The 17,528-nt window shown below is 41.8% G+C and overlaps 1 protein-coding gene across 6 annotated transcripts in view; it reads left to right on the forward strand.

The window, feature by feature from the left end:
- glmna (glomulin, FKBP associated protein a) overlaps window positions 1-17,528 on the forward strand; it is an 84,502-nt gene that overhangs the window by 35,503 nt on the left and 31,471 nt on the right. For all 6 annotated transcript variants that reach the window (XM_072574687.1, XM_072574683.1, XM_072574688.1 and 3 more), the window contains exons 5-7: window positions 2,496-2,604; window positions 3,420-3,666; window positions 3,769-3,871. In XM_072574687.1, coding sequence (XP_072430788.1) covers window positions 2,496-2,604; window positions 3,420-3,666; window positions 3,769-3,871 — 459 coding nt within the window. The remainder of the gene's footprint in view (window positions 1-2,495; window positions 2,605-3,419; window positions 3,667-3,768; window positions 3,872-17,528) is intronic.

Raw genomic sequence — 17,528 nt, forward strand, 5'->3', positions numbered from 1 at the left:
TGAGGGTTTAGGTGGTATGTTGAGGTTGTACAGCATATTGGTGAGGCCTGTTCTGAAATAGTGTGTCCAGTTCTGGTCACCCAGTTATAGGAAGGGTATTATCAAGCTGGTGAAGGTTCAGATGAGATTTACTGGGATGTTGGTGGGTATGGAAGGTTTGAGTTATAAAGAAAGGCTGGGACTTTTTTCACTGGAGCGTAAGAAGTTGAGAGATGACCTGATAGAAGTTTATAAAATAATGAGAGATATAAACGGAGTTGATGGTAGTCATCTTTTCCCTAAGATGGGGAATTTCAAGACTCGGGGGCACATTTTTAAGGTGAGAGGAGAGAGATTTAAAAGAGACATGAGGCAATTGTTTTACACAGAGGATGGTTCGCATGTGGAATGAACTTCCTGAGGAAGTGGTGATGCGAGTACAATTGCAACATTTAAAAGACATTTGGATGGATACATTAATAGGAAAAAGTGAGGACTGAAGATGTTAGAGATCAGAGTCGAGAGTGTAGTGCTGGAAGAAGCACAGTAGGTCAGGCAGCATCAGAGGATCAGGAGAATTGGCATTTTGGGTCTAAGCCCTTCATCAGAAATTAAGCTTGTGGGCTGGGGGACTGAGAGATAAATGGGACGGGGGTGGGGGGAAAGGTAACTGAGAATGCAATCTGTAGATGAAGGTGAGGGAGAAGTTGATTGGTTGGAGAGGAGAGTGGAGCGGATAGATGGGAAAGGTGATGGACAGGTGAGGAGGGTGGTGCCAAGTTGGGTTGGGACTGGGATAATGTGGGGGAATGGAAATGAGGAAACTGGTGAAATCCACAATGATTCCGTGTGGTTGGAGGATCCCAAGGTGGAATATGAGGCGTTCTTCCTCCATGCATCGGGTGGTAAGGGTTTGGTGATGGAGGCGGCCCAGGACCTGCATGTCCTTGGTGGAGTGGGAGGGGGAGTTGAAGTGTTCAGCCATAGGATGGTGTTCCAGAGATGTTCTCTGAAATGATCTGTAAGTAGGTGTCCTGTCTCCCCAATGTAGAGGAGACCACATCGTGTGCAACGGATACAGTAGATGATATTGGTGGAGGTACAGGTAAATTTCTGTCAGATGTGGAAGGATCCTTTGGGACCTTGGACAGAGGTGAGGAGAGTGGTGTGGGTGCAGGTTTTGCAGTTCCTGCAGTGGCAGAGGAAGGTGCTGGGGGTAGGATGTGGATCTGATTAGGGAGTCGTGGAGGGAATGGTCTCTCCGGAATGCTGATAGGGTGGGGTCAGTTTGTGGTGGAAGTGGCGGAGGATGTGTGCAAAGGTTGGTGGAGTGGAAGGTGAGGACCAGGGCGGTTCTGTCCTTATTGCGTTGGGAGGAGTGGGGTTCAAGGGTGAGGTGCAGGAAGTGGAGGAGATGCGTTGGAGGCATCATTAACAACATGGGAAGGGAAATTGCGATCTTGGAAGAAGGAGGCCATCTGTGATTTTCTAAGGTTGAAATGGTCATCCTGGGAACAGATGTAGTGGAACTGAAGGGAATTGGGAATAAGGGATAACGTTTTCACAGGAGGTAGGGTGGGAGGAGGTGTAGTCCAGGTAGCTATGGGAGTCAGTGGGTTTGTAGTAGATGTCCGTGGTTAGTCGGTCACCAGAAATGGAGACAGAGAGGCGCCCACCCCTGCACTCGTGTAAAAAGACACAAAAACACTAACTTAAACAACAACAGTGGAGTTTTACCAAACGTTCTGATCTTTCAAACAACATCGCTAAAACAGATTATCTGGCCACTGTCATCTTGCTTGTTTGTGCAAGTTTGCTGTGCACAAAATTAGCTGCCATGTTTCCCACTTTATAAGTGTGACTATACTTCATTGAGTTTCAAGTAATTTGGACTGTCCTGAGTCATGAAAGATGCTATTTAAATAAAAGTGGCTTTTCTTTAAGGATAAAGAATCTGTGGAGTTCTCTTCCAGGGGTGCAGTGAAGGCAGGCTCACTGAATATTTTTAAGGCAGAGGTAGATTAGATTCTCGATTGAAAAAAGGGGGCAGTTAGGTAAGTAGGTTGAGACCACAGTCAGGAGAGTTGAGTGGTCAAAAGGCCTACACCTGCTCCTAATTTGACTGTTTGTATGTTCATTCTATAGAAAACTTTGTTTTACCAAGATTTGTAAATTTATGAGGAGATATTCTGTGGCTTTCCCAGAAAGGCAGGGCAAAGTGGATTTCCATCAGAGTGTATTACTGATGAAGTGGTGGGAGTTGAAGCTCTGTCAAACCATAATGTACAGTTAATGCAGTGACAGGGACATTGTTGGAAGAAAATAATATTGACCGGCTACCTGGAAGCATGATTGAATAATGCCAGACTAGGAGCATTTGACAAATGCAACAAATATAACATTAATGATCTATATTTTAAAAATCCATAAACTTTTATATTTTATTCTGGAAATTGAAGTAGCTTGTCTGAAAGTGAGAGAGATTTGCTTCACAATCTGATGTGTTTTCCTTGTAGATAAGTAACCCAAAGGAGCTTCTAGTGGGTTTATTTGAACAGATTGAGGAGGCTGTTGGAAAATACATAGCCAAAACAATCCTATTACTCCTGCAGCCACTTCAGAGAGGTAATTTGAAATAGTTTATCAATACGAGAAGACTTTATAAAAAAAACTATTACTTGGCTAATCTTAATGCCAGTTTAACACTATGTAGAGTCAAATATCTATCATTGTGTCAGAGATTGTTAGCAGATTCTTTGCATTGTGAGTTAAGCTCAAATAGGGTCCCAAACCTGGGTTGGGATCAATTCCCGCTGTCATTAATCTTGACTCACTTGATCAATTAATGCCTGTAAGGCACATTTATCCAAGTAAGGATGATGCACAGTTCTGCACCTGATCTGGCCTTCCTGAAAATTAGTATGAAATCACAAACTCCCTAGCCCAGTTCTCGTTTCCAGTTGCCACTGCAAAAAATACAAAGCCTTGCATGTACTTTTGTTGCATTGTTCATTTAAAGAACCAACTTGTAATAAGAATGCTTTGGAGAAGCAGAATTCATCTTTGGTTCAGGACCTTTAGAAATCTTTACTTTTGTTCTAAATGTATTATTGAAATTCTATGATATACCTCTGCTGTAATACAAATTTTCAAGACCTAATTTCAATCTAACTGCTATATTATGTGTAATCATAGGAAAATGTCAAGTCTTTGTTAAAAGGCCAATTTGCTTTTAATTAAATATATTCCTTAAGCAATGTTTGGCTTGGCTAGTTTTTGTTAAGTCACAAACTGACCTTGGTTTTATATATGGTCTGGTATTCTGCAAGTATGAACTTTAGATTAGTTAGTATCTTGTTCTTGCTTTTCACATAATAAAATGTCATTTTAAAGAGGTATTATTTGATTTCTTGGATCTAATTGCCATAATTTTTTCTCAGTGCTGTTAAAGATGGAACATAAAAAGGCATATTCTGTGGGGCTATCTCTTGCAACTATTCATAGCCAACTCTCCAAACTACCTGTACCTTATTCAAATGAGCAACGTAAACAGGATGAATATGGACTTTGCAAGTGTTGCACGGCTGTAACCTCTTTTATTAAACCATTTGTGGATGAAGTGAGTCACACAACAGAATCTGAGGGAAACCCTTTCCGTAATGAGCTAAAGGATGAACTACTGAAATTGTAGGTACTTAATTTTCATGTCATTGATCAGCATGTTGTTGACAAAGGAATTTTGTCAGGCAAATTAATGTCACCTAACTGACGTTTTTACAATTGATATAGTTGCATGAAAAGTTTGCAATACCCACTGCTGACAGCACAGTTACGTCCATTAACTGAAGAGATTGAGGACAACTCGTTGAGAACTTTTGCTGCTGAAATTGTGGTAAGCGTGATTTGACCACAGCATTTTAACACCTTTCTGGTGCAGTTTTGATCTGTTGCTTTGAAAGTGCATCTGTATTCTACATGTTTATTTCCTACATTCTCAATAAATTAGCTCTCAACCATTTATGCCATTTAATTCACAGCGTGCTTTACAAATTGGTACAAGTCCAATTTAAGATTTTATCTTGCATTATGCAATGAGTTACATACTGCATTTAAGTGCATCAATAAAATCATGTAATTGCTCTAATAGTAATTATGGAAATAAGATTGCATTGAAAAGTTCCTAGAATTGTGGGTTTCTTTGTCATTATGGTCAAAATCATCTAATCAAATTTCTTTGCTTCTTCACTCCCTTCTGCTAGCCCACCCAGTTAGAATCTCTCCAAGATTCCCCCACTCCTGTCCCTGAATTTGTATCAATCTCTGGTTTCTCTCATATCTCCCCTCATGCCCAAACTAATTTTGTTTATGAAGGGAAATTTGGAAAGGGCAAACAGCAGTTAAACTAAAATGCACGAATTGATGGCACAAACTAGAAGTAACTAGGTTTAAATGAAAGCTATTATAGATTCATTGCATGGTGAATACTGTTGAATATTCAAAGTTGTTTAACATTGAAAAAGATTAGGAAGAAAGGAAGAGGATGAGGTGAGATCAGTACAATAGAGAGAAATTATTTTGGCGTGGAAGATTAAAGATTGATCGTTATGAAAGGTTCTTGAATAACTGCAGGTGATTTCAAATTTCAGATTATCTAAATCAAATTGGCAATCGTAGCCTTGAGGAAATTCATAAAATGTTTGCAGGGCAGTTCTTGAAGCAATAAGTTGTGGAGCCAATCAGGGAATGTGCATTTTAGACCTAGTAATCTATAATGTCTAACAGGGAAGGCAGATGAACTCAGGGCATGGTTAGGAACATGGGACTGGGATATCATAGCAATTATAGAAACATGGCTCAGGGATTGGCAGGACTGGCAGCTTAATGTTCCAGGATACAAATGCTACAGGAAGGATAGAAAGGGAGGCAAGAGAGGAGGGGGAGTGGCATTTTTGATAAGGGATAGCATTACAGCTATTCCCAGAAATGCATCCAGGGAAGTTATTTGGGTGGAACTGAGAAATAAGAAAGGGATGATAACCTTACTGGGATTGTATTATAGACTCCCTAATAGTCAGAGGGAAATTGAGAAACAAAATCGTAAGGAGATCTCAGCTATCTGTAAGAATAATAGGGTGGTTATGGAAGGGGATTTTAACTTTCCAAACATCAACTGGGACTGCCATAGTGTTAAAGGTTTAGATGAAGAGGAATTTCTTAAGTGCATACAAGACAATTTTCTGATTCAGTATATGGATGTACCTACTAGGGAAGGTGCAAAACTTGACCTACTCTTGGGAAATAAGGCAGGGCAGGTGACTGAGATGTCAGTGGGGGAGCACTTTGGGGCAAGCGACCATAATTCTATTAGATTTAAAATCATGATGGGAAAGGATAGACCAGATCTAAAAGTTGAAGTTCTAAATTGGAGAAAGGCCAATTTTGACGGTATTAGGCAAGAACTTTTGAAAGCTGATTGGAGGCAGATGTTCGCAGGTAAAGGGATGGCTGGAAAATGGGAAGCCTTCAGAAATGAGATAACAAGAATCCAGAGTAAATAGGGTGAAAGGAAAGGCTGGTAGGTATAGGGAATGCTAGATGACTAAAGAAATTGAGGGTTTAGTTAAGAAAAAGAAGGAAGCATATGTAAGGCATAGACAGAATAGATTGAGTGAATCCTTAGAGTATAAAGGAAGTAGGAGCATATTTAAGAGGGAAATCAGGAGGGCAAAAAGGGGACAGGAGATAGCTTTGGCAAATAGAATTAAGGAGAATCCAGAGTTTTTACAAATATATTAAGGACAAAAGGGTAACTAGGGAGAGAATAGGGCCCCTCAGAGATCAGCAAGGTGGCCTTTGTGTGGAGCCACATAAAATGGGGGAAGATACTAAATGAGTATTTTAGAGATGTACAATGTGGAAACAGATCCTTTGGTCAAACTCGTCCATGCCAACCAGATATCCTAACCCAATCTTGTCCCACCTGCCAGCCCCTGGCCCATATCCCTCCAAACCCTTCCTATTCATATACCCATCCAGGTGCCTTATAAATATTGCAATTGTACTAGCCTCCACCACTTCCTCTGGCAGCTCATTCCATATATGTACCACCCTCTGAGTGGAAAATGTTGCCCCTTAGGTCTCTTTTATATCTCTCCCCCCCCCCCCCCTCACTCTAATTCTGGACTCCCCCACCCCAGGGAAAGGACTTTGTCTATTTATCCTATCCATTCCCCTCATGATTTTGTACACTTCTATAAGGTCACCCCTCAGCCTCCGATGCTCCAGGGAATATAGCCCTAATCTATTCAACCTCTCACTATCGCTCAAATCCTCTAACCCTGGCAACATCCTTGTAAATCTTTTCTGAACCCTTTCAAGTTTCACAACATCTTTCTGATAGGAAGGATACCAGAATTGCACGCAATATTCCAACAGTGGCATACCAAATGCCTTCTTCACTACCTGCAACTCCACTTTCAAGGAGCTATGAACCTGCACTCCAAGGTGTCTTTGTTCAACACCCCCCTCCCTATGACCTGACCAAAAGTCTGCTAAGATTTGCTTTCCCAAAATGCAGCACGTCACATTATTCTAAATTAAACGCCATCCGCCACTTCTCAGCCCATTGGCCCATCTGATCAAGATCCTGTTGTAATCTGAGGTAAACTTCTTCGCTGTCCACTACACCTCCAATTTTGGCGTTAACTGCAAACTTACTAACTATACCTCTTATGCTCGCATCCAAATCATTTATGTAAATGATAAAAAGTAGAGCACCCAGCACCGATCCTTGTGGCACTCCATTGGTCACAGGCGTCCAGTCTGAAAGATTTTGCATCAGTATTTACTGTGGAAAAGGATATCAAAGATACAGACTGTAGGGAAATAGGTGGTGACATCTTGCAAAATGTCCATATTACAGAGGAGGAAGTGCTGGATGTCTTGAAATGCATAAAAATGGATAAATGCCCAGGACCTGGTCAGGTGTAGCCTAGGACTCTGTGGGAAGCTAAAGAAGTGATTGTTGGGCCTCTTGCTGAGATATTTGTATCATCGATAGTCACAGGTGAGGTGTCGGAGGTTGGCTAATGTGGTGCCACTGTTTAAGAAGGGTGGTAAAGACAAGCCAGGGAACTATAGACCGGTGAGTCTGACATCGATGATGGGCAAGTTGTTGGAGGGAATCCTGAGGGACAGAATGTACATGTATTTGAAAAGGCTAGGACTGATTAGGGATAGTCAACGTGGCTTTGTGCGTGAGAAATCATGTCTCACAAACTTGATTGAGTTTTTTTGAAGAAGTAACAAAGAGGATTGATGAGGGCAGAGCGGTAGATGTGATCTATATAGACTTCTGTAAGGCGTTCGACAAGGTTCCCCATGGGAGACTGATTAGCAAGGTTAGATCTCACGGAATAAAAGGGAGAACTAGCCATTTGGATACAGAACTGGCTCAAAGGTAGCAGACAGAGGGTGTTAGTGCAGGTTCATAGCTCCTTGAAAGTGGAGTAGTCGCAGGTAAATAGGACAGTGAAGAAGGCGTTTGGTATGCTTTCCTTTATTAGTCAGAGTATTGAGTATAGGAGTTTGGAGTACATGTTGCGGCTGTACAGGACATTGGTTAAGCCACTGTTGGAATATTGTGTGCAATTTCTGGTCTCCTATCGGAAAGATGTTGTGAAACTTGAAAGGGATCAGAAAAATTTTACAAGAATGTCACCAGGGTTGGAGGATTTGAGCTATACGGAGAGGCTGAACAGGCTGGGGCTGTTTTCCCTGGAACGTCAGAGGTTGAGGGGTGACCTTATAGAGGTTTCCAAAATTATGAGGGGCATGGATAGGGTAAATAGGCAAAGTCTTTTCCATAAGACCATAAGACATAGGAGTGGAAGTAAGGCCATTCGGCCCATCGAGTTCACTCCGCCATTCAATCATGGCTGATGCGCATTTCAGCTCCACTTACCAGCGTTCTCCCCGTAGCCCTTAATTCCTCTAGACAACAAGAACCTATCAATCTCGGCCTTGAAGACATTTAGCGTCCCGGCTTCCACTGCACTCCGTGGCAATGAATTCCACAGGCCCACCACTCTCTGGCTGAAGAAATGTCTCCGCATTTCTGTTCTGAAATGACCCCCTCTAATTCTAAGGCTGTGTCCACGGGTCCTAGTCTCCTCACCTAACAGAAACAATTTCCTAGCATCCACCTTTTCCAAGCCATGTATTATTTTGTACGTCTCTATTAAGTCTCCCCTTAATCTTCTAAACTCCAACGAATACAATCCCAGTATCCTCAGCTGTTCCTCATATGCTAGACCTGTCATTCCAGGGATCATCCATGTGAATCTCCGCTGGACACGTTCCAGTGCCAGTATGTCCTTCCTGAGGTGTGGGGACCAAAACTGGACACCGTACTCCAAATGGGGCCTAACCAGAGCTTTATAAAGTCTTAGTAGTACATCTCTGCTTTTATATTCCAACCCTCTTGAGATAAGAGACAACATTGCATTCGCTTTCTTAATTACAGACTCAACCTGCATGTTTACCTTTAGAGAATCCTCGACTAGCACTCCCAGATCCCTTTGTGCTTTGGCTTTATTAATTTTCTCACCATTTAGAAAGTAGTCCATGCTTTTATTCTTTTTGCCAAAGTGCAAGACCTCGCACTTGCTCACGTTAAATTCCATCAGCCATTTCCTGGACCACTCTCCCAACCTGTCTAGATCCTTCTGTAGCCTCCCCACTTCCTCAGTACTACCTGCCTGTCCACCTAACTTCGTATCATCGGCAAACTTTGCTAGAATGCCCCTGGTTCCCTCATCCAAATCATTAATATATAACGCGAACAGGGGTCAGGGAGTCCAGAACTTGAGGGCATAGGTTTAGGGTGAGAGGGGAAAGATATAAAAGAGACCTAAGGGGCAACTGTTTCATGCAGAGGGTACGTGTATGGAATGAGCTGCCAGAGGAAATGGTGGAGGCTGGTACAATTGCAACATTTAAAAGGTATTTGGATGGGTATATGAATTGGAAGGGTTGGAGGGATATGGGCCAGGTGCTGGCAGGTGGGACTAGATTGTGTTGGGATATCTGGTCAGCATGGATGGGTTGGACCGAAGGGTCTCTTTCCATGCTGTACATCTTTATGACTCTGAGACTGGAAAGATTAATTATCACAGAGGGATAATATTCTTTTGAGAATGGTGATCATAACACGGTAGATGTTGATATTTAGAACATGGTAGACTTTGGTATTCAGTTTGAATCAGAGAAATTTGCATCTGAACTTCGTAAGGTAATTAGGAACAAGAGTAGGCCAATGTATTGTAGACTGAAAGTACATAATGGGTTCTTTCCGATTATCATCCTATTCTTGCCTCAGTCGAAGCAAAATGCTCAGACACAGGATAGTTTTACCTCCTTCATCTTTATTCCAGGCCCTGGAGGGAGAGAGAACGATCGCCCATGTACACAGAGACATGAATTCTTGGTCTTCTCTCAAACAGCAGATCCTTAATGAGTTATATAGTCATTTACAGCGAGCGGCATCCAAATAAGGCAAACTTCATATTGATTGGGTGACCATTACAATCAGCAAGTGTCAATAGTAAACATTAAGCCATCTGGCGTTATACAATGAGTGTCTTAACCTTAACTGACTTTACATAATGAATGCTTTTCACCTTGTTTAACTGACTTTACATAATGAATGCTACTTCATCTTGTTAAATGGCTTTATATAATAAATGCTTTTTCACCTCGTTAACCTACTACCCTTGCCTCCAGCACCTCATTGTTTACTGCAAGTTCTTATCTGATTCAAGTCCTGCTGGCTGAGTCTTTGTTACACAACCCAAAACTTAACTCTTTCCCTAGTTGCTCATACCTTATATGCTTTCTCAAGATCTGATCAAAATGGTTACAATTTGGCATGTGCACTTCAATATATAGCACCTTAATCTACTTAGTACATACACAAAAACTAATGAATGAACCTATTAGCTTAAACTGCTTTATACTCAATAATTTGTCTTCATGCTTGTGATTGTGAATGACTGGCATTTGGAGGTCGGTCTCAGATTCCATGATACTGGTTTCACGGACCCCAGTCTGACAATGAATGTCCACGGCCCCAGTCTCTTGAACCCGTCCCAGTCCTTGATAGTCATCCATTTCTGGTTATGTACATCACCATTTCATAGTACTTTTGTACTTTTCCAAATATTCCATTGTGCAGAAAACAAGATGATAATATCGCCAGGTGGCTCCATGTTAACTACCATAAATTAATGGTTGCCTCAGACAAATCAAGGTTATGCAGTTACCTTCCAGCCAAAATTGGCTGTTTTTGACACGGCCTATTTTTCCATGTTTTGCTTCAATGGCTCAATGCTGTGTCCAATTAATGCTTAACTATTAACCCCTAATAGTCTGTGTTTGGAGACAATTTTTTTTAAACCTAATACTATAGCAGCTCAGCCCTCGAGCCTGCTCTGTCATTTAACAAGATCATGGCTGATCTGAATTTAACTTCAACTCAATTTATTGGGGTATGCATAAAAATATTCCTGTTGGCGATCAAGAATCCACCTACCACTGTCTTAAAATATTTAAAGATTCTGTATCCATTGCCTTTTGAAAAAGCAAATTCCAAAGTCACAAACCCTTTGAGGGAAATTTATTTTCCTCATCTCTATCTTAAATGGGTGATTTTAAACTCTGATCTCTCTTTCTAGAAAGAACTACAAAGATATGAAGACAGAGTTGGCTAAAGTAGATTGGGAAAATAAGTTAAGATGTTAGATAAGCAATGACGTACCTAGGAGGAGATGGTGGTGGATAAGTTGTTGAAGATAATTCTGAAGCATAGGATTTACATGCTTTTGTAGAGGCAAGGAATGATTAAGGATGGTCAGCATGGGTTTGTGCGAAGGAAATCATGTCTGACAAACTTGAGTCTTTTTGAGGAAGTAACCAAAAAGTTGACGAGGGCAGAGCAGTGGATGAAGTTTACTTGGACTTTATAAAGCATTTGATTTGATTGAGTAATTAACAAAAGGTAGATCACATGGGATTCGGAGTGAGCTCGCCAATTGGATATAAAATTGGCCTTACAGTAAGAGATAGAGGGTGAACAAAGAACAATACAGCACCCTACGAGATATTTTATTACTCAGTAAGATATATTCCATTGAGAAAGAAAGCCTCTATGAGAAGGATTAAGAATAGTATCAGGTTGAAAGAAAAGGCATTTGCTTCCTGTAAAGATTAAAATTCTAGGAAATTTTAAAAGTAGACAAGGACAATAAAAAAATTGAGAGAATTTATAATGAGGTATATTAGCAATAAATGTAACAAAAAAGTAAGAACTTATGCAAATATATAAAGGAGCAGATGAGTTGAAATAAACTTTGGTCACGTAGAGGACAAGATTGGAAGAATAATAATGGAAATCAAGAAATGGCAGCAAATTAGAGCAAGTATTTTGTAAGTAGTATTTTCATTATAGAAGACATCCCACAAATAGTAGAAAATCAAGGGGAAAAGGGAGGGAGGAACTTAAACAATCAAGATCACTAGTGGAAAAATACTAGGAAAATTAATGAGATCTAGCAGCTTGCCTTCTGGATCTTAAAAAGAAGTGGGTAAGAGTTAATGAATACATTAATTGTCACCTTCCAAATTCATTGTAGGCTTGAGACGTGTACAGTTTACAATTCAAATTGCTGGATACAAAAATAAGAGGTGAGACTTTCACATGTGAGACATACCTGCCTTTTTATCTGTTTGCCCGACATAGGTTTGTCCCATGCTAGGATAAGAAAATACAGCCCAAGCGTCTGCAAAATGTTATCCCAGTTGGTGTTAATACTGGACAATACTGGATTAGTGGTGCTGGAAGAGCACAGCAGTTCAGGCAGCATCCAACGAGCAGCGAAATCATACTGGACAAGTCCATCCAAGAATGAAACCTGGCTTGATGCGTGATAGGTTTAATTTTTGCAGTTGGTTAACAAACTGGTTCATTACTGAAACAATGCTGCACATTGTTCTTTAACAACAGAACATAGTTTATTCTTTTTGTGTCATAAATTATTTATTGAAAACAGTTTAAACGATCAAAAACCTCACTAAGTTTCAATCTGTTTCCTATGACTATCTGTCACAGAGACCTAATCTGAGAAACATCACTTTTATCTCAGCTTTTATAAATGCTTACTTAACCAATTTTCCCCAGGTTCTTTTTCTTGGACTATGGAGACGATTTCCAAGTCTGCTGGCAAGAATCACTTGCAATTCTGATGGTACAGACGTTTTTCAGTCCAAACAACTTGAAAACTTCTCTCTAAGCTCTGCTGGCTTGGAAGCTCCACACTAGAAACCATTTCTGGGTCAATAGTATCCTATGAACTGAACTGTGTGGAGCCTCAAAAAAATGGGGAAATACTAAATGAATATTTTGCATCAGTATTTACTGTGGAAAAGGATAGGGAAGATATAGACTGTAGGGAAATAGATGGTGACATTTGCAAAATGTCCATATTACAGAGGAGGAAGTGCTGGATGTCTTGAAACGGTTAAAGGTGGATAAATCCCCAGGACCTGATCAGGTGTACCCGAGAACTCTGTGGGAAGCTAGAGAAGTGATTGCTGGGCCTCTTACTGAGATATTTGTATCATCGATAGTCACAGGTGAGGTGCCAGAAGACTGGAGGTTGGCAAACGTGGTGCCACTGTTTAAGAAGGGCGGTAAAGACAAGGCAGGGAAATATAGACCGGTGAGCCTGACCTCAGTGGTGGGCAAGTTGTTGGAGGGAATCCTGAGGGACAGGATGTACATGTATTTGGAAAGGCTAGGACTGATTAGGGATAGTCAATGTGGCTTTGTGCGTGGGAAATTATGTCTCACAAACTTGATTGAGTTTTTTGAAGAAGTAACAAAGAAGATTGATGAGGGCAGAGCAATAGATGTGACCTATATAGACTTCAGTAAGACGTTCGACAAGGTACCCCATGGGAGACTAATTAGTAAGGTTAGATCTCACAGAATACAGGGAGAACTAGCCATTTGGATACAGAACTGGCTCAAAAGGTAAAGACAGAGGGTGGTGGTGGAGGGTTGTTTTTAAGACTGGAGGCCTGTGACCAGTGGAGTGCCACAAGGATTGGTGCTGGGCCCTCTACCTTTTTTCATTTACATAAATGATTTGGATGCGAGCATAAGAGATACAGTTAGTAAGTTTGCAGATGACACCAAAATTGGAGGTGTAGTGGACAGCAAAGAGGGTTACCTCAGATTACAACAGGATCTGGACCAGACAGGCCAATGGGCTGAGAAGTGGCAGATGGAGTTTAATTCAGATAAATGCGAGGTATTGCATTTTGGGAAAGCAAATCTTAGCAGGACTTATACACTTAATGGTAAGGTCCTAGGGAGGGGGTGTTGCTGAAAGAAAGAGTCCTTAGGGTGCAGGTTCATAGCTCCTTGAAAGTGGAGTCGCGGGTAGATAGCAGTGAAGAAGGTGTTTGGTATGCTTTCCTTTATTGGTCAAAGTATTGAGTACAGGAGTTGGGAGGTCATGCCATGTTACGGCTGTACAGGACATTGGTTAGGCCACTGTTGGAATATTGCGTGCTATTCAGGTCTCCTTCCTATCGGAAAGATGTGAAACTTGAAAGGGTTCAGAAAAGATTTAAAAGGATGTTGCCAGGGTTGGAGGATCTGAGCTACAGGGAGAGGCTGAACAGGCTGAGGCTGTTTTCCCTGGAGCATCGGAGGCTGAGGGCTAAACCTTATAGAGGTTTACAAAATTATGAGGGACATGGATAGGATAAATAGACAAAGTCTTTTCCCTGGGGTTGGGGAGTCCAGAACTAGAGGGCATAGGTTTAGGGTGAGAGGGGAAAGATATAAAAGAGACCTAAGGGGCAACTGTTTCACACAGAGGGTGGTACTGTATGGAATGAGCTGCCAGAGGAAGTGGTGGAGGCTGGTACAATTGCAACATTTAAAAGGCATTTGGATGGGTATATGAATAGGAAGGTTTTAGAACATAGAAGAATACAGCGCAGTACAGGCTCTTTGGGCCTCGATGTTGCGCCGATCCAAGCCCACCTAACCTACACTAGCCCACTATCCTCCATATGTCTATCCAATGCCCGTTTAAATGCCCATAAAGAGGGAGAGTCCACCACTGCTACTGGCAGCGCATTCCATGAACTCACAACTCGCTGAGTAAAGAATCTACCCCTAACATCTGTCCTATACCTACCACCCCTTAATTTAAAGCTATACCCCCTCGTAAAAGCCGACTCCATATGTGGAAAAAGGTTCTCATGGTCAACCCTATCAAAACCCCTAATCATCTTGTACACCTCTATCAAGTCACCCCTAAACCTTCTTTTCTCCAATGAAAACAGCCCCAAGTGCCTCAGCCTTTCCTCATACGATCTTTCTACCATACCAGGCAATATCCTAACAAACCTCCTCTGCACCCGTTCCAGTGCCTCCACATCCTTCCTATAGTATGGCGACCAAAACTGCACACAGTACTCCAGATGCGGCCGCACCAGAGTCTTATACAACTGCAACATGACCTCAGGACTCCGGAACTCAATTCCTCTACCAATAAAAGCCAGTACGCCATATGCCTTCTTCACTGCACTATTTACCTGGGTGGCAACTTTCAGAGATCTGTGTACATGGACACCAAGATCCCTCTGCTCATCCACACTACCAAGTATCCGACCATTAGCCCAGTACCCCATCTTTTTGTTACTCATACCAAAGTGAATCACCTCCCACTTACCCACATTGAACTCTATTTGCCACCTTTCTGCCCAGCTCTGCAGCTTATCTATATCCCGCTGTAACCTGACACATCCTTCCTCACTGTCAAACACTCCACCGACTTTCGTATCATCCGCAAACTTGCTCACCCAACCTTCTAGCCCCTCCTCCAGGTCATTTATAAAAATGACAACCAGCAATGGTCCCAAAACCGATCCTTGCAGAACACCGCTAGTAACTGCGCTCCAAGATGAACCTTTACCATCAACTACTACCCTCTGTCTTCTTCCAGCCAGCCAATTCCTAATCCAAACCTCCATGCCATGGAGGGATTTGGGCCAGATGCTGGCAGGTGGGACTAGATTGGGTTGGGATATCTGGTTGGACCGAAGGGTCTGTTTCCATGCTGAACATCTCTATGTCTCTATGATTCTATAACTGGAAAACTTGATTTTCCTGCTTTTCGGAATTAAACTCCAGATTCTTCAGAACTAAAACTTCTGTTCTGAAATCAAAATGAAACATCATAACGTATTTGGCATGTTTACTCTGCCAGTCATAAACTCAACAATATAAATATTTGTCTATTAACATGACCTGGTTCTCCTGGGCATTTGATTGCAATCGTATGATTTCCTAGAATTGATGCACTTAAGTCACTGTGCAAATGACTTCCTGACCCTTTTTATTTCAGAACTATCATCACAGAACTGAAATAAAAACATCTGCCTCTATTTTGAAGTACAAATTCAAAATGATAATGTATGTTTATCACACAAGGGATGTAGCTAGGTTAAGTGAGTGGACAAAGATTTGGCAGATAGAATATAATGTGGGAAAATGGTAGGTTGTCCACTTTGCTCAGAAGAATGAGAAAACAATATTATTAAAATGGTGAATGACTAAAGAATGGTGTGGGGCAGAGAGACACGGATATTCTAGTGTACAAAACATTAGTATGTCGTTATAGCAAATAACTTGGAAAACACAAATTTGGCATTTATTGCAGGGTGGAAAAAGTTGGGAAGCTTTGGTACACCTGTACATGGCATTGGTGAGCCAAGACCTAAAATACTGGTTAGGCTTTTCCGATGGCCAGGTTATTTTATTCTTGAAGTGTGTAGATAGGAATTGTACATTGCTATATTCCCAATGTAGCTGACTCCAATGGATTTGCCTGGGAAATTGCAGATTCTAGTGGGCAATTCCTCTGGAAACCTTCAAAAGTATCATAAAACATAGAACATTACAGCACAGTACAGGTCCTTCGGCACTTTCTAAAGCCCATCTAACCTACACTATTCCATTATCATCCATATGTTTATCCAATAACCATTTAAATGTCGGCGAGTCCACTACAGTTGCAGGCAGGGCAATCCGCACCTTTACTCCTCCGAGTAAAGAACCTACTTCTGACATCTGTCCTAAATTACCCCTCAATTTAAAGCAACGTACCTTTGTGATAGCCATCACCATCCGAGGAAATAGGGCGGACAGTGGGAGCCTATCTAATCCTCTGATCATCTTGTATGCCTCTATTAATTCACCTCTTAACCTTCTTCTCTCTAACGAAAACAGCCTCAAGTGCCTCAGCCTTTCTGCATAAGACCTTCTGTCCATACCAGGCAACATCCTGGTAAATTTTCTCTGCAGTCTTTCCAATGCTTCCACATCCTTGCTATAATGCAGCAACCAGACCTGTGTGCAGTACTGCAAGCGCAGGCGCACCAGAGGTTTGCTGAAACATGACTTCATGGCTCTGATACTCCTTCCCTCTACCAATAAAAGCTATCACACTGTACGCTTTCATAACGCCTATCAGCCTGGGTGGCAACTTTCAGGGATCTACGCACATGGACACTGATATCTCTCTGCTCATCCACATTACCAAGAAACTTGTCATTAACCCAGTACTCGATATTCCCATACTCTTTCCGAAGTGGATCACTTCACACTTTTCCACATTAAACTCCATTTGCCACCTCTCAGCCCAGCTCTGCAGCGTATCTATATCCCTCTGTAACCTGCAACATCCTTCCACACTGTCCAGAACTCCATCGATTTTCGTGTCATCCACAAATTTACAAACCCATCCTTCTATGCCCTCATCCAAGTCATTTGTAAAAATGACAAACAGCAGTGGCCCCAAAACAGATCCTTGTGGTACACCACTCGTAATTACAGGATGAAGATTTCCCAATAACCACCACCCTCTATCTTCTTTCAGCCAGCCAATTTCTGATCCAAACCTCTAAATTCCCCTCAATCCCTTACTTCTGTATTTTCTGCAATAGCCTACTGTGAGGAACCTTATCAAATGCTTTACTGAAATCCATATACACCACATCAATAGTTTTACCCTCATCCACCTGTTTGGTCACCTTCTCAAAAGAACTCAATAAAGCTTCTTAGGCACGACTTACCCTTCACAAAGGTGGACGGCATAGTGGTTAGCACTGTTGCCTCAACCCCAGAGACCCGGGTTCAATTCCCGCCTCAGGCAACTCTCTGTGTGGAGTTTGCACATTCTCCATGTCTGCGTGGGTTTTCTCCGGGTTCTCCGGTTTCCTCCCACGGTCCAAAAATGTGCAGGTTAGGTGAATTGGCCATGCTAAATTGCCCGTAGTGGTAGGTGAACGGATAAATGTAGGGGAATGGTCTGGGTGGGTTGCTGTTCGAATGGTCAATGTGGACTTGTTGGGCCGAAGGGCCTGTTTCCACACTAAGTAATCAAATCTAATCTAAAATCTGTGCTGACTGA

Source organism: Chiloscyllium punctatum, chromosome 7 (assembly GCF_047496795.1).
Source record: "Chiloscyllium punctatum isolate Juve2018m chromosome 7, sChiPun1.3, whole genome shotgun sequence".
Taxonomy (NCBI): domain Eukaryota; kingdom Metazoa; phylum Chordata; class Chondrichthyes; order Orectolobiformes; family Hemiscylliidae; genus Chiloscyllium; species Chiloscyllium punctatum.